Genomic DNA, 18268 nt, shown 5'->3' on the forward strand with positions numbered 1-18268 from the left:
TAAAAAAATATTTAAAAAATAATGTATATATAACCTGCTATTAGGTAGTAGTAATTATATATATATATATATATAATATAATATATATAACAATCCAAGAATGAATGGCACTCAGGAGGCAGGTACAGCATAATCTCAGATATTATATTTATATATATATATATATATATATATATATATATATATATATATATATATATATATATATATATATATATATATATATATGAATACGAATGCCGTTGTTAGTATATGTTATATTTTCCGTCAAAGCACCTTTTGGCAAAAAAAAAACTAGCCAGAAACAAATATGGCCGCGATCGGGTTGTTTCCTTTCTACGCCGAGCTTTATTTGTATGTAAACGTGTCTTCACATTTCGCATGACGATTCTTTACGCAAACGTAAGATGAGGGCAGCCGACGCATGCGCTCTTGGGGGAGTTACAGAACTTCCTGCACGTGTGCTCGTGGTGGCTGTGATACGGGAGCTGGTGGCCCATCTGTAATACGGTGTGTTTTACGTGCCCCGCTGTCTCCATGGCAACCTTCCTACCCTTCTCACTGTATTTCCAACCATACTTGTGTGTGTGTGCATCATTAGGGCCCTTTAACACTGCCTACACCTTAGCTTTGGTTATTGGAGCCGAGCCTCGGTCACTTTAGTTTGTTGCGCAGCACTCCCCACTCTCTCTCTCTCTCTCTCTCTCTGTGTGTGTGTGTGTGTGTATGTATGTATATGTGTGTGTGTGTGTGTGTGTGTGTGTGTATATATATATATATATATATATATATATATATATATATATATATATATATATATATATATATATATATATATATATATTTATTAGAGCTAGAATATGGCATCCCTGCAGTCCTTTACATTTGCTGTTTGAAATGTGGATGATGTTCTCCTGCATTGGTAACAACCCTTATATCATGCCTGTACTGCAAGTTGGATTTTTGCCTTCACTTTTTTGATAAAGACTCTCATGCTTTCAATTTAAACTGGTGTGCTTGCCTCTAATTGTCCACATATATATATATATATATATATATATATATATATATATATATATATATATATATATTAGTGCTTCCTCATCTTTGCTGCCACCCCTTACGCCTGTTATGTTCGCTGCTATGTGAATCGCGATTGTCCCCTTGTAGGCTTGCTTCGCTTGCCACGCTTTGGGCTCGGTGGCTTGCTTCACTCGCTACAACTTTACTAAAGGTAAAAGGCAATAGATGGTGGTGTGGACACAGGAGGGTGGCATGGACACAGGATTTGTAATGGTTTCCTCTACGAATCGTTACGTAGCGGTTAACGTAACTGGCGTAGTGATGGCCGCAAAGATGAGGAAGTACCTTTTTATTCCACTTCTGAATGCAGAGATGTTATAAATGCCTGGGGCGCTATGCTGTCCTGCCATTATTGGTGTTGCTGTCTACAAAATATGTGCCACCCAAAGTATGAATGGTCAGTGTAAGGAGCACAGCACTGTCCCTGGGTGTTGGCTAAAAATGTGACTGCGGGCGCCGCTGGTGGATTTCTGACTCGCATATTCGCACAATCTATACAATCGCCAGTCAGCGCAGTTGGGAGGGAGAGTGCACTTTGTTAAAGTGTTTAGTTAGCATTTTCCCTCTTCAGCCAAACAGCCTATAACTTGTGCGGCAGATGTTTGGACCTGCTAATACCCCTTTCACATTCGCAGACCCAGGGTCATACCCGGGAGTGTGTTCCTGGATGCATCCCGGGACACTACCCGGGAATGTACCCTTTCACGCTGGCCACCCGACCCGGAATGAAGTCGGGCGTGTGGCGTCATCTGGAGGCTTGGCCGGGGCGGCTCTGGGAGGTGTCAGCACCTCCCAGCAGCGCATTTTCACTGCAGTGAACGGGATCTGGGTCACGCTGACCGCATCCCGTGTCGATTCCGGGTTCTACCCATGTCAGGACCTGGTTACAAATCCCAGAATGCTGAACACGGGATATTCGCCCAAGACACTTTCACACTGAGCTAAATCCCAGGCTGATGCGCGTTCATGTGCAAAAACCCAGGATATTTTTGCAAGTGTGAAAGGTGTATAACTGGGCTCAGTGGGTCCATACAAATACCGGGTGTGGTATAGTAGCCCGACAGTCGGGATTCCGACAGTCATTAGTCAGACGTCGGAATCCTGACTGCACAGCGTGGGGAGCGCAATGAAGCCTCTTGCGGGCTCGCTGCACTCGCCACGCTGCGGGCACGGTGGCGAGCTGCGCTCGCCACCTATTTTATTCTCCCTTATTGGGGGTCTTGGACCCCCACGAGGTAGCAGTCGGGATTCCGACGTCGGAGGAATGACTGTCGGGGAGCCGTCCGGCACCCACAAATACCATCAAGTGCCATTACTAATCCATTATTACCTCTTTTTGTTGCATGAGGATTGTGTTGTCACTATGCATTTACTTTTAATATATTGTGAGTAATCTCTTCATCAGAGCAGAACAGGTTTTTTTTTGGTCTGTATCTTGAAGTTAAGTGCATGTTTATCTCTTGTATTATATATTTGTGGTAGTTTCAATTAGCTGCAGGTTGAGTTGCTTGATCTGTTTCTACGGCTAAAGTACCCCACAACAATGTGTCAGTCATTTTTGATTACTGTGTTTGTTGTTTTTTTTTCCTTCCCATCAAAACTGAAGGGAAATTATATTTAAAAAAAAACACAAAAATAATGCATGGGGTCCCTTTTAACCCAAAAAGCAATAACCTGCCCTGAACCTATGAGCCTAAGGGAAAAACCAATGTGGGTTTTCACTACTTTCCAATAACCAGCACTAGGCTGAACCATTGCCAGCATGGTTCCGCATGACCCACGGGTTGTTAACGATGTCCTCAGTAGTGTAAACATGCAGCTCAATTTGACTATTGCCTTTGACTGCAGGTACAGAGTGGGGGCCAGCTGAAGTCCCTAACCAATATTGTTAATGATATTGTTCAGTATGTATGCGCTATTGCACAGGTTCTCAAACAGGCAGGTATCCTGACAGAATCACAAGTGAAATAATTCGCTCTACCTGTGGATCTTTTAAAATGTGTCAATGAGTAATGAGTGCACCTGCTGGGTGACCTGGAAAATGAAAACTGTGGGGTCCTGAGGACCGAGTTTGAGCACCATTGCACTATAACTTTCGCCTGGGAAATCATTCACAATATCACTTATGGAGCAAATTGTTTAGTGTGTACCTGGCTTAATAGAATCCTATATTTTCAGTAAAAGCCCAATACACACTAAAGCCCCGTACACACAGGGGAGATATATTGCTCAGCCATATATAGCTGAGCAATATGGTCTCCTTTTCATCAGCAACCAGAGATGGTCGCTGATGAAAGGGAACCTCTGCTGGTGGTGCTGCAGAGGTAATCAGCTGGTCCTGCGACCAGCGATTAGAACGGGGCTGAAACCGGGAGCGCGCACCCAGCGATTTATCACTGGGGCACACTCCCATCACTGGCAATATGGTCACCTGCGACCATATTTCCAGCAATTTCAGCCCCGATCGCCCCCATGTGTACACAGCATAAGTGATATTACAAACAATATCCCTAATTTAGGTCCTGCTGCACAATATCATTTGTAATTACGTCCAGTTTTATCGATATCCTCATCGTCTCTACATGCAGCACATATTTGACTATATCATCAATGACTGCATGTACGGAGCAGGGACCCGATGATGACTCTGAGCGATGTTGTTTAAAATACTGTTCAGTGTGTGTGCACTAGATAGTTTGCCTGGGAGTTCAAAGGAAATTATTGACAATATTGTTTGTAAACGATACTGTCTATTGTAGTGGTAGCCAACTCCAGACCACGAGAGCTACCAACCGTTCACATTTTCCAGACAACCTAGCTGCTGCACAGGTGCACTCATTACTCACTGACACATTTTAAAAGATCCCCAGGTGGAGCTAATTACTTCACTTGTGATTCTGTGAGGAGATCTGGTAAAACATTAACTGTTGGTAGCTCTCGAGGACTGGAGTGTGCTACCCTAGGTCTAGTGTGTATGGGACTAATGAGTTAACATGCAGTTTTGGTGTAAAGCTATATAAAATTGCAGTAATAAACTGCCCAAAATATATTCTTGGTATTTCTAATCCATACATTACTGCAAAATGTTGACTTTTTGCTTGATATTCTAGCTACTTTGTGAAACTGTTTCAGTTAACAATTCTCTCCTAAAAATATACTTTAGCACATTAAATAAGCTGTATCTCTGTTATCAAAGTAGATGATTCAGTAGAGTAAAGATAATTTACCTTGCTGTACGTAGTGAAACAAAAAGCTGTGGTGTGCACTCATTGTTAAGGTGTTGCAGTCTCCACTTTCTATATCTTCCTTACATTTATTGGTGTGTTTTTTTTTTTTTTTTATTACAGCGTTTGTCATGGAAGCAAAAAATAAAAAGCAGTTCAAACCGAAACCAAAGTCTCAACACAAATCCCCCAAGAGCACCACATTTAAGAAGAAAGGTAAATCTATTTTTAATTAAAATGTATAGTGGAATCTGTCATCGAGAATTGCGCCAACTTTTGTCAAGGCCTTGTCTCATGCCATTGACTAGATCAGAATCATTAGCTCGTTTTAATCTTAAGCTTATATATAATTATTATTTTTTTAAATCTTCAACTAGGGTCTGAGTGAGTATTAGAATCTTCTCCTTCATGAACAAATAATGTATTTAGAATGTTCACAGCAGAAGATGAGTAATGATTAATAGTAGCATGTGACCTGTCTGCTCCTATATTTATGTATGGGTTTATGCGTGGCAGGACCAAGGTGATGAGGTAAGCTGACAATGAGGTAGTGTGAGGAGCAGGGTACCATATTTGCATTTTTCTGTATTATAATGCAAATAAAATCTTTGTGATGGTTGTGTAGATTTCATAGGTTAGGATATCGAATTGTAGCAACGTATTTTATCTTTTTCCTTAATAGCTATTGGCACCCAAAAGCAGCATGGCAAAACTACAGGGCAAAGCCCAAAGGGAAATCCTAAATCTAAGAAGTTTGAGAAGGGCAATAAAACGCCTGACAGAACGGCTAAAGCCAGTGTAAAACAGTTTGTATCCAAAAGTACAAAACAAGGTGATGGCTTTACAAAGAAGAGAAGGCGTCCGGCAGATGGGGAAGAAGGGGGTAAGTTCAACTGAGTGCATCAGGTTTGTAAGCTTTGTTTCTCTGATCAGAAATACAACATTCTCCCTGCCTGCCGCCGCAAGCTGCACACAGCAGCAGGGGGGAGAAGTAGGGCGGGGAGACAGGCAGCAGAAGCTGCGGCCCCGAGGAGACAGGGCAGGTGGGGAGTTGCAGGGAGCGCTGCGCTGGTCCCGCTCGTGCCTATGTATGTGTCAAACAATATAAAATAATATTTAAAATATTAATGTGCTGCAAGTTTTAAAAAAAAACAAATAGCAAGACCCTTCAAATAATTAAATAACTAATTTTTTTGATACGAAATAAAAAGAAAACCTTTATTTTAAAAGAACACATTCCAGTTCACCTTAAAAAGATGTCGAATGCAAAATGATAAAACTTGGCGAAAATCACGGTGAAAGCATTTCTCCATTCTAAAATTTAATACACTCTCGGCGAATTAGAGCCAAAACCCCATTGAAATAAGCGAATTGCAGAGAGTATGAAATGGATAACTGGCCAGCATTCACTGTTAGCTTTCAGCAAACTGAGCATTGAATACAACAAATATCATTTTCGGAGAAAAAATTTACAGTTTTGCTGAAAAACAGCCCAGTTCACCGAAGAGAAAAAAAAAGCGGTGAATCAAGTGCATTGAATACTGGCCTTAGAGTGGTCACAGTGCAGCCAGAGAGGGCAAGAGAGATGACAGGTGCCTAAACGCAAGAAGGGGATTTACACTGTATAGAAGTACATTATTAAATATCAGGACTTATGCTTGCACAAATATACTGGAGATGTTTTCAGTGGGGACAAGAAATGCATTCTAATGAATTGGGTACTATCAGCTGTGGTAAAGTTGTCAATACATAAGCCGCCAAATAAAAGGGCAGCATGTATGGTGTAATGGATAGCATGAGGTCATGGGTTTGGTTCTCACAACGGCCCTAATTTTGTGGAGTTTGTATATACTTCCCGTGCTTGTGTGGATTTTCTCTGGTTACCTGTTTAAAGTGGCAGTCCATTTACAAGGCAAAACAAGGTTGGTTTTGCCTTGTAAATGATTGTTGCTTTATTATTAGGACCATGCTCGATGGAATGCCTGCATCTGTTAAATTGTTTGTCGTCACAGGCTCGGAAGCCAAGAAACCAAAGCGGGATGACTTGAAAAAGAAACAGAGAGAATTGAAACAGACCAGGCAACTTAATGAAAAGAGTAACTATGACATCATGAAAAAGTCCAAGCAGATCTGGGAGAACATCAGAAGGTGCGGTTTAAGCAGACGATCCTGCTCATTGGGCATTTTATTGTGATCTAGTCATGATCCTTTTAATACATGTAGTGTAATTGCTTATAGCAAGTGGTCAAGTTGCATCAGAGCATTGCACACTAAAGGCCCCCCCTTTCGGCGAAGTTGCCTGAAATCCCCCCCTCAAGCTGCCTGGGGTGGTCCTGGGCAGCAGGAACGCACGCAATGTATTGCATGCAGTACTTTTGCATGCGATTCCAGACAGGCCTGACCAGCTTACCAGTGATGCATAATTTAGGCGTGACCTTAATGTTATAGGAATTATGTATTTTAAATTTTATTTGTGAATGGAACAATAATGGGAGTGTTAAAGTAAATGTATAATGTCTGTGATTGTGTTCGAATTTTATCAAAGGGAAGTTTTAATGTCTGATTTGGGAAGAAAGTGATACAAATGTTGTATAACGTAAATCAATTTTTCTTAATGAATTTTTACATTATTCTATTTTAATTAGAGGATGATTTACTTATACAGGTTGAGTATCCCTTATCCAAATATCCGTTATCCAAAATTATTCCAAAAACCATAGTCTCCAAAATATACTTTTATTTTTTGTTAACCTACTGGCTATATCTGTAACTGGCACTGCAGAGGAAATAACATGTAACTGGCACTAAATATGTGCAAGGAGGTGATTACTTGGCATTAAAATTCAGTGTCTGAGATTGTACACAAACTTTGTTTTATGTTTTAAAACCTTGTTTCATGAACAAATAAAATATATTTGTGTATATTATGTGTGTGTTGTGCTTATACAACATAAATGCAAATTGCCTCAAGATACCTCATTCAAATATAAAAATATTCCAAAATACGGAATAATCCATTATACAAAATTCTTTTTGTCCCGAGGATACTCAACCTGTACTCCTAGTTTATGCATGAAGATTCCACAATATTTACTTATCCAATAGATTGGTGCTTACCAACCTTCTCATACAATCTTCTCTTGTCATAAAAATCCAGTACAGCTGTAAGCACTACAATTAGTGGGAAGGAGAGCATTTATGAAAGAGAGATGCCTCCCATATAATGGCTACACAGAAAGTCCTGTTGTAGTGCAACTTATTATTTTTATTATTATTTGTCTAGTGCAGTGTTTTTCAACCACTGTGCCGTGCCACACTAGTGTGCCTTGAGTTGTTCTCAAGTGTGCCCCCAGATCTAGAGATGCCCAAACCAAATTTCAGCATCTCCAGTTAAACTGTTATTTACTGGTCTCTTCTTTTCATGTAAAGGGCCAATGTATTATTATTATTTTTTTAACCTTTGGGGACCAGTGTGTTTTTTTTTTTTTTTTTTTTTATATGGGGGCCAATAGGTTTTTTTTTTTTTTCCTGTGGAGATCTCATGGTGTGCCTTGGCAATTTTAAATCTTATTTAGTGTGCCGTAAGTGTAGTGTATATTACTCAGATTTCTTATGTTTAGAATTGTAAGTGTCTTTTGACTGTATTTTCACTAGAAAGGACTGTGATGCCACAAAGAGGTCTAAGCTAATGGATGAACTGGAGAAGCTGCTCCAGGGAAACGTCAAGAGTGTGAGTGGTGCTGATTGAATAAAGGCATGGTACCCATGCAGTGTTGTAGAGCATTAGGGGGGGGTATGCAATCTGGGATCAAGGCTGTTGATCCCCGCCGACAGCCGTGATCCGGGCCCGTTTGAGGTCAGACCGACCGCAAAACGACAGACGGGATTCAATGTCTTGCCTGCTGATGGGCACAAAGGGGGCGTGTTCGTGAAAACGGCCGTGGATTGTCGATCTGCGGCTTGGATAACGACAATCCATGGCCGTTATCGGCAGAATGGGTCCAACCGCTTCTGAAGTCGGGCCCATTCTGCCATGATCCCGCATCAATGCTGTCGTTAATGACAGCATTGAATAGGGAGCCGCTGTTATTTCCCACGTCGGATATAGCGGCGGCACATTGCAAACCCCCTATGTCTCTTTAACTCTCATAACCGTTCTGTATGTATAAAATGGACTTGTGCATTTTACATCTCAATGCTGGTGTAGGGATTTGTTACATTTATGATGTAAGCTGCGTGTTTGTTCTGAAATACTTATCTCAAGTGTCCCTAGCAGCAGTATCACAAACTATTATTTATTGATAGAGATCGCCTGTATGTGTTTTATGTACACATAAAAGACCACAACATATCTATACACAAGTATGGTACACAGTGTTACAGGTCTATTTTTTTATACATCTACAGGAAGGTAGCCATCTTCTTGTAGACTAAAGAATTAGTGAGTGTGAGCATCCTGTTTATTCTCCTAACTGTTTGCAGTGTGTTGCCTATCCAGACTAATATCCCAATATGTCTAGACCACCTAGAGAGTCTGATTATTTTTTGCAATAAGACCAAAAAGAAAGGAAATTGTTTTAATTTGTCAAGCATACTAAAACCCCAATTATAACTTACTGTACATTTATTTACATATTTTAAACCTACATGAGCAATAAAATGCGTAACTTTTTGGCTAACACGTTCTTTCCATCAAGTGCCTGTCTGACATGTTGTGATTTGTATGGGCATTTCAAAGCAAAAAACATTCATTTCATCTGATTGAATTGTTGTAGCAGCATTTCAATATAATTGTGCATGTTATCACTTTTTTTTTTTCTGCTGTATTTCATGATTTGATATAATACATAGTTTCCACTGGCATAAAAATCCTGTTAGTATGTATGTATTTTTTTTTTGGCACTAACACACACCTACCTAGTACTTAATTGGAAATGGTGACGCTGTAAAAATTCTGCGTGAAGTGACCCGGGATTATTACCTGTGTAATGAGTGCAGTTTTTAGTTGGTCTTTCCTGTGTAACTAGCAGTGGAAACAGCCCTTACCCACAGGTTTGGACCCAGACAGGAGAGGCTGGCCATTGCGCAGCTGACTACCGGTGCTGCCTTGCTTTCCCGGGTTACACATTTCAGTGGAAACCGTGTCAACCTAGGAAAACAGAGCACGGAGACCTGCCAAATTTTGGTGTCTAATGGTTATTAGACATAACATTTATATGCTGACACACATTCCTTGCTTCCATAACGAGTATGTGCAAACCAGGGGATGTTCTGTGGAAATGTAACCTTTAGTGAGTTTGTCCGAAATTAATTGCCTCTATTTCATCTGGGTATTGTGTTTGACAGATTGCATTTGCCCATGATACAACCAGAGTGATCCAGTGTTACATAAAACATGGAAATGAGAAAAGAAGGCAAGACGTTTTTGAAGAACTCCGAGGTATTGTTCTAACACTTTTTTTTTTCTATTTAATAAATATATTTATCTATAAAAAAATCTATCAATATTCTATCGCAGAAGGCTGCTTTTGATGTCAGGTGCAGTACCTAAATACATCCCTAAGATGGAGAAGGGCAGTGGTCCAAGCTATGTGTTGCTGCAAGCACTGAGCGCCTAGGCGCCGCTAACCATTAAGGGTCATTAATCTTAAGGTACCCATACATGGGTCCAATTTGGGCCGATTTTACACGACTACAACGGATCGGGCCGATTAGATCAGGTGAAATCAAAAGGTGTTTACATCGGATCAGATTCGATGCGTGTTTTCGTGCACATCGGATCATGGAGATCTGATGTGCAGCACATAATATAAATCTGAATCAGATCACCAGTGGCACATAGCATGTGCTAAAAAGCACCCAAGATATTTCCTTTGAAGTCCCCCAGCAGCTCCCTGGGAATTCTTTTACATGTGATAAATCACACATGAAAATGGCATATTAATTGCCAAGTTAAATGGAGCCCTCCTGGGGAAGCCCAAGGGAAAACAGGTCTGACTTGTGTCTCGGATAAGTGGGACCCGTGTATGGGCACTGAATGGTGTGTGAAAAGGCAGCCTAGCCCACATACAAGTATGTCTTCATACTACTTTGCTGCAATCATATCAAGCAGCCCCTCTTGGCACATCCGTTTGTGTGAGAATCTTAGTGTTTTTTTTTTCTATGCCTAAATGCATCTCCTTCACAACGAAATGCGACTAGGACGCACAAGAAAACTGCTGATTTTAATGTATTTGGCACTTGCACGACTGAGGGTGCCATCCTAATATCCCCAATATAGACAAATATGATTAAAGACTGATTTTGTTATTGTTGCATTCAGTTAGGGGGTGTTTTCTTTAGAGATCCTATGTGTTTTTACCTGTCCGGAGGCTGCTTATCGGGGGTAAGGCAGCACGCAAAGGGACGCTGGCATCAGGGCTAGTAGGATAAAACCTGCCAAACCTATTAGCTGAGGTAAAGTGCTGCTGTTAATAAGATAGTGCCCTGATTTTCTGACTCTGTATCCAAAGTGCTGCAGTGTAACAGCCACAGCTTTTTCCCTATTCAAGTTTTGTTCTGCCCGATCTAAAGACTCACACACCATATACAAATCTGAGTCAATTTTTTCAGACTCATCATGCATCCTAGTCACATTGCATTGAGACTAGGGCACATTTTTTCGACAAGATGCCAGACGTGGGTCCTGACAACTACATCACGCCAGGCGTCTCGTGCTTCATAGCGTATTGAGGCTAGATGTATGAGGACACATCTGTCCCACCATGGATTAAAAGATGTTTTTGCAAAACCATATGATGATGACCTAATTTCTTGGTGAAAAAGTTGATTTTGAGCCGGCTTGGTATCAAGTAGCCCATGTTCAGAATACTGCATCACCACAATGCACACGTTTGCTGTAATGTTTGTGTCTGTACTTTTTTCTCTTATGTATCCTGCAGAACACATAATCAACTTGAGCAAGTCAAAATATGCCAGAAATATTGTCAGGAAGTTCCTAATGTATGGGTAAGTATTTCATTGTTTTTCATATTTCTTGTTTTTGGATTTAATATTGCTATTGTATGTAAAAAAAAAAAAAAATACTACTTCTGCACGTTCTTGAAGTCCTGATAACCATATGGTTATTGTTCGTCATGCTCAGCTCTACATGCAAATCAATTTCCAGCAAAGAGAACTGATTCAAGTTCCAAAAATGCTGGTTGGTCTGTTGATGATTTCCCCAACCACAGACCATAGATTTGTATTTGATAGTAAAGCAAGTCTAGAGTTTCCCTTGGCAAAAAAAGAGATGGGTTTCAGAATCTGGAAGCTGCAGTATCCTAATTTGCTCTCTGGACAAAAATAATCCATATGGTCAGGCACAGTGAACAGTCAGGTATGTGTACTTCTTGAGGTTTTTTTTTTTTTTCTTCTAAGATCCCCATGGCAGCAATAACTCTGGGATATACTCCCTTTCCTTCAGTTTAGACAAAGTGTTTTTTTCCAGGGACCGCCCACCTGTTGGTATATTATCTCACTCCTTCCCTTCCTCCTTGTCTTTTTTTTTCCTGTCTCCTAACTAGTTTGGAAAGGTAGGGAGTGTTTTTCTTTCCTGCTAGGGCTTACCTCTATCTCAGCATGGAGCTGAGAGGGGTGGCTCCCTAGGGGGGAAGAAGAGTATCTGGTAGTGTGCATTACACTGACTATGCCTGTCAGCCGGAAATTAAGCTTACTTGTTTGCAATACCTCTGGCTCCCATTGGTCATCCGAAACTTACCCACTACAATATGCTGTAAGACAAACATTACAAGTCATTACGATTTAATAAAATGTTTGTTTGTCAATTTCACCTTTTCGACAAATTCACTTGGTATTCAGTTTTGTAATTGGGTGTACAGATGGAGCCCCTGTCGTCCTTGGCCATGGCTCGCTAGAGCCTCCCCTCTGGCGAGCACCGGTGGACAGGGGCTACACTGAACGCACGCACATCCCAGACTCTCGACTGTGGCACTGCCGGTCCATGTCCATCTCCGCTTCAGGGAGATGGGTTGGGGGTCGGGGGTTGGTCGGCGTTAGGGCAGGTGGCGGGGACTCGCGGCAAGCTCCGTTGCTACGGGGCATGCGAGCGTGGGCCCCCCCCCCCCCCTGGTGGGAGCCGGCCGCTGCTGACGATATTTTCGCCAGACCCTGCAATGAAGAGGCAGGCTCCATCTGTATCTATTCTCAGCATCTAGGGCTCTCAGTGTTTGAAACTCTAATATGCATACTGATTTAGAGGATAAGCTTTAAAAAAAAAAATCTTAAATTAATTTGCTCTCTGTAAAGCCTTTCTGGCTGCGATCTTGTTCTCAGTTAGATCCATGGTTTTTGGAGTTACTGCAAGAAGAACATTGTTGTTGCTTATGTGGCGTGCAGATGCACATTCTAAAAAACAGACTGGCTCTTTACCTTATGAAGGTTCTCTGCTACTTTGCTGGATTCTGTGATTGTAGTCTTGTGGGAGGAAAGTCTGTCAGACTACCCCAGGTAAATGGAATAGATTCCTCTACCTACATTGTCCGAACAACCATTTAAGGATGTCAAGAGCTATAGACAAGATAGCGGTCATATAGGAAGAATTCAGATAATGATGACAGCGGTTCTCTTCTGTTAGGAGCCTGGCTTCTGACCTTTATAGAAGAGTGGAAACATTTTATTCATGTCAAACTGGTCATTGGTGTAATTCAACTAGACTGCAACATATCATTTCTTTATATAGTATTTTTATTAATTTCATTTATGCGGAACAATACATTTACCACTTTCTGTGGTCCACAAATAATCACATAAAACATTTAGACATATATAAAACAAGACCTACTTATCTGATACATGAGGGGTTGGTAGTCGACCAAGGAGAGCGTTATTCTTTATTATATTTAGGTTTACTCTTCTTTCAATTTTTTTTTTTTAACTAGTTTTTTGTTGTTCTGTATTCTACCTAAGTTCTTTAATTCTTATATCTTATAGCATTTATTGTTTTTTTTTTTTTTTTTTTTTTTTAAATAAAATTTTTACCGCCTTCCTTGGTCAGACTAGTCGCCCCTGTACATTTTTTGTCAAATTAACAGCTCTACTACGATAACAACCTCTTATTCAAAGAGTTATACTCATGTACCAATATCTTCCAACATAAGCTGGTAGATGTGATATTACTATTTCCCTATTTAAAGGAAGTGCAGCCAAGCTCGGCAACCTTGGATATTAACATTCACCACATTACACCCTTCCCTTTACTTCCCTATTTGGGTCAATTTGATAACCTAACGGAGTAGCAGTGTCATACCCAGTTAGAATATTATGAATCGCCCAAACCCTGGGTCCTAATAACAATAGGTCTATCTATATGTTACTATGAGTTATAACCTTTTATTTGTACTTATGGTTTTTGTATGTCTATTTATTAACTGTTTAAGAACTAAACACACAGGACTAAACATACAAACACGACATTGACAAACACACACCAGATACAGAAGGTAACAAAGTAGGCGGGGAGAGGGGAAGGGGGGGGGTGGATAGCCAACTTCATTGGCTGTATTATTTTCATGAAGAAGATTGGCCAAGTTTGGAGAGGGGACAGGGGGGAAGGGATCGGCAGGGTGGGAAGGGTGTTTTCAGGTTCATTCTCGCATTTATCCTATAGTAGGCTTTAGTTTCCCCTTTTAGGTACCCTGTCTTAATTACCTAGAGCCCATATTCCTGCTTCAGAGTCCCTTTTCTTTACTTATCACCCTTTTTAAAAAAAATTTTTTACATAGATCTTATTGTATGATACCTGCTAGCTCCTACAGGGAGTTATTTTTTATTATTGAATATTTTTCATAGAACTTATATAAGCTCTCAAAGGGCATATTTAATGGGTGCATCCTCTTCGCATGGATGCTCTAGGTGTCAAGCGGACAACGCCGATCTATATCATAGTTTGTGGGCATGCCCAAAAGTCAGGATATTTTGGCTCAAGGTCCCTAGGTATGCCCTAGACCAGTGGTAGCCAACTCCAGTCCGAGAGCTACCAACAGGTCACATTTTCCAGACAACCTAGCTGCTGCACAGGTGCACTCATTACTGACACATTTTAAATGATCCACAGGTGGAGCTAATTACTTCACTTGTGATTCTGTGAGGAGATCTGGAAAACATTAACAGTTGGTAGCTCTCGAGGATTGGAGTTGGCTACCCCAGCCCTAAACAATTTAAAAAATGATGTCCCCTTCACCCCAGAATGGGCGATCGTAGGTATTATACCACAGGAACAATGTGTCAAGAGGATTTTGAAAATTATTGTTGATAATAATACCATCATTTTCTTTATTTAAGGAGAAGCTTTTTTTGTTTGTTTTTTTTTGTTTCAGGATGGAATGAATTTAAGTGTATTTGACAAAATAATTAAAAGTTGCAAGATTTTTTGAGCAATGGTATAGTTATATTGCAATCCTCACTAATTCCACTAAGCGTTTATTAATTAAATGTTTCTCAAATACTTCTTTGTATATGACAAGAGTAGTGGCTAATGATCCCCCAATAGAATGAGTCCCTATTCAGGGGGTTATGGAATTGAAGCGTGGCATTTCCCACAAATTAAGGATCTATGGATTTAATATTTTCTGTATAGATAAATAAGCACATGGATAGAATTGGATATAGTTTGATAATACTTATTGTGTTTGATTTATTATGTATAATTATTTTGTTAATATAATGCATAATAATCAAAGATGGAAATAGTGAATTGTATAACTCTACTAGATCACCAATAAAGAGAAGTGATAAAAAAATAAAGCTATTATTTTTTCTCATGTATAGGACAAAAGCTCAAGTTGCAGAAATAATTAAAAGCTTTAAAGGCCAAGTGAAGAAGCTGCTTCGCCATTCTGAGGCTTCGTACATTGTTGAGTATGCGTACAACCACAAAGCTATTTTGGAGCAGCGTAATATGCTTTGTGAAGAACTTTATGGAAACACATTTCGCTTTTATAAGGTAAAATGATTTGGAGGGAAAAAGTAAGCCTTTGGGGGTTATTCATCCCAGTTCCAACTGTCATGACCCTGGCCTGGTTTCGGGCCGCTCGCCAGTTTATTGGTAGGCAGGATTCGGTGTCCTCTCTGCTGATCGGTGAAAAGGGGTCATGTCTGGGAAAACCACCATGGATTGTAAAAACGGGCCCGACTGCTTTTAAAGCTGGGTCTGTTCTGATGAGCTACCACTTCAATGCGGTCAAGAACGACAGCATTGAATAGGCGCCAGCCGCTATTTCCCCTGTCGGAGTACAGGGAGAATATACAAACTCCACACAGGGTCATGGTGGGAATCCACCTTAGTAGCCTCCTACTAGGATAATAAGGGATACTGGGTGCCCACCTCAGTGGTTTGCCATTCTGCAGGTAGTATTGTTACCTTGCCGTGGCAGTTTGTCTCACCACTTTTATCTTTTCTCCTCCCAAGTATATCTTCCTCCTTCGGGCAGTTTTACCTATACTGGGCTGTGGGAGGGGGCATAGGGGGGAGGAGCCAGCACACCCTGTTGAAGTTTATGTGCACTGGCTCCTTTGGACCCATCTATACCTCATTGTACTAAGTGAACCCCCGTAACCCTTATGGACTCCGAGAATTGGATTTACCAGTAGGTATTTAAAATCCTATTTTTCCTCACCTCATCTCCTCTCCTCTCTTCCTTCCATTCCTGTCCCTAACTAGATGGGGAACAGTTCAGGGGATGTCAATTAAGCACAGGCCTGTGCAAAGACCAGAATGATGGCAGCTGATGAACTGTAAACCATTTCAGACACTGCCACAGACTATACAGAAAATCTTTCTTTACAATTTAAAAAAAAGTACATTGGGTATGAAAGCATTGGGAAAGCATTTGTTGGTTTCTTTTATTTATTGTATATTTTTTTGCTCTGTATACACTCTATGTAGACAAGCATCTATTTAACAGTTTGTTTATTTTTACAGTCAACTGATCATCCTTCCTTAGATAAAGTGTTGGAGGCCCAGCCTGAGAAGAAGGAATCTATCTTGGAGGAAATGAAACAGATCCTTGTGCCACTGGCACAAAAGTGAGTTTTCCTTTTGTGGTTACAAAACTATAGACAGATGTCTTAAGCGGTGATTGGGGGGAGAAGAGAATCGGTACATGTTATGTTTCAGTAACGCTTACCCCCCAATATATTAATGTGGCAGTGTGTGCTACATACTGGGGCATTATGCGCCTTATTATCGGTGCTGATGTGTGGGGCAATGTAAGAGGAGTCAGTAGTTGTGACACCTACAACTGTTGATGTAGACAGTAGGTGTCGTTATCTATTCACAGCGCCACTGTAGTGTGTGAGATTTTGCTTTTGTGCTTGTGTTGGGCTCACAGGCATCGCTGGAGGTTTTTTTTTTTTACTAGTTCTCACTGGCAGCAGAGGTGTTACTACATCTTAACGATAGTGCTTCATCTCGGTAAAGAGGCAAAGCAGGAAGAGTTTATCGGCAAAATCCATTTGACACATTTGTTCTGTCCCTCATATTTTGTTTCAAAGCTTAGTAGAAGTGAGCCATTGTTGAATGGATAGAATAGCTTTTTTTCCCCCTTCAAATTGTAAGTATCTTGGGAATTTTCCAGCTTGAAGCTACATTTTATTTGTGTTTGCACATATCTGTCTACTAAAACTAAAGCTGGCCATGCACCTTAAGATTTATTGTCAGATCTGGCTGGCTGGAACAAAAATCTGATAATATCTGAATGACCATTTTTGTCCGTTTTTCCAGCATTTTGAAGCAAATGGTCAACTATCAATGGCTCCGATAAATTACTAGATGTTTGTTCCAAACAGCCAGATCTGACCATAAGGGCTGTATTCAGTGCTTGCAGCATCCTCGCCATCTAACTCCCTCGCCGGCGGCTCGCCCTTTTTTCTATGTTCCGAGGGAATCCTTTCCATCAGGGGAAGGTGAGGATTCCCCGGAACAGCGAGGTTATAGTGGCAACCCTTGCCGTTTTAACTGCTGCACTTGCCGTTTCCACCTCGCTGAAAAAACCCAGGGAGGTAGAAACAGTTAGTGCAGAGAGATCAGTTAAATACTGACCTGCGAGCTATTGGCCCTGCTTGCCATCATAACTCACCATAGGGCATTGAACTGTACCTTTTAGATGTATGACCAGCTTTAGTTTTAGTACTTTTGTTTTTCTCCCTTGTTGAATACATCCAGTTGAATGCAAGCATATTACTGGAGAGAGAATGACTAAACACTGAAGCACATCAATTTTATGTTACGTAAATAATTTATTGAAAGATGTAAAGGCATGCAGACTAGTAAAAAGCTTGCCTGGATGTTCTCTTAATTTGGTGTTGCAAATACTGTAGGTACAATTAATAACAAAATGTAAACGGCATGTAGAAGATTTACACACACTAGAAAATATAGTACTTTTAAGGTTTTTCAAAAAGTGGTACAGGTTGAGTATCCCGTATCCAAAATGCTCGGGACCAGGAGAATTTTGGATAACGGATTATTCCGTATTTCGGAATATTTTAATATTTCAATGATGTATTTTGAAGTATCTTGCATTTATGCTGTATAAACACATAATATACACACAAATATATTTTATTACCACATAAAATACACACAAACATATTTTAATTGTTCAAAAAACAAGGTTTCAAAACGTGAAACAAAATGTGTGTACTATCTCAGCACTGAATTTGAAAGCCAAGCAATCATTGTCTTGCACATATATAGTGCCAGTTACATATCATGTCCCCAGTGATGCTGTTACATATGTCCCCAGTGAGTTTTTAGCAAAAAAAAAAATTTTTTTCACTTTCTGGAATGTCCGTATTTCGGAATAATTCGGATAACGGATATTCGGATACGGGATACTCGACCTGTACAGCTATCACGTAGACCTGAAGTAAAATATTTCTCCAAATAGAACATAAGTGTC

General features: G+C 40.4%; 1 protein-coding gene across 1 annotated transcript in view; it reads left to right on the forward strand.

Moving 5' to 3' along the window:
- The first annotated feature begins 353 nt into the window (after positions 1-353).
- Positions 354-18268, forward strand: part of PUM3 (pumilio RNA binding family member 3) — a 50317-nt gene continuing 32402 nt past the window's right edge. The window contains exons 1-9 of the mRNA XM_083186022.1: positions 354-510; positions 4431-4523; positions 4990-5190; positions 6320-6455; positions 7962-8037; positions 9654-9747; positions 11249-11315; positions 15135-15309; positions 16288-16391. Coding sequence (XP_083042148.1) covers positions 4439-4523; positions 4990-5190; positions 6320-6455; positions 7962-8037; positions 9654-9747; positions 11249-11315; positions 15135-15309; positions 16288-16391 — 938 coding nt within the window. The 5' untranslated portion in view covers positions 354-510; positions 4431-4438. The remainder of the gene's footprint in view (positions 511-4430; positions 4524-4989; positions 5191-6319; positions 6456-7961; positions 8038-9653; positions 9748-11248; positions 11316-15134; positions 15310-16287; positions 16392-18268) is intronic.

The sequence above is a fragment of the Crinia signifera genome, chromosome 1 (genome assembly GCF_055691185.1).
Source record: "Crinia signifera chromosome 1, ASM5569118v1, whole genome shotgun sequence".
NCBI lineage: Eukaryota > Metazoa > Chordata > Amphibia > Anura > Myobatrachidae > Crinia > Crinia signifera.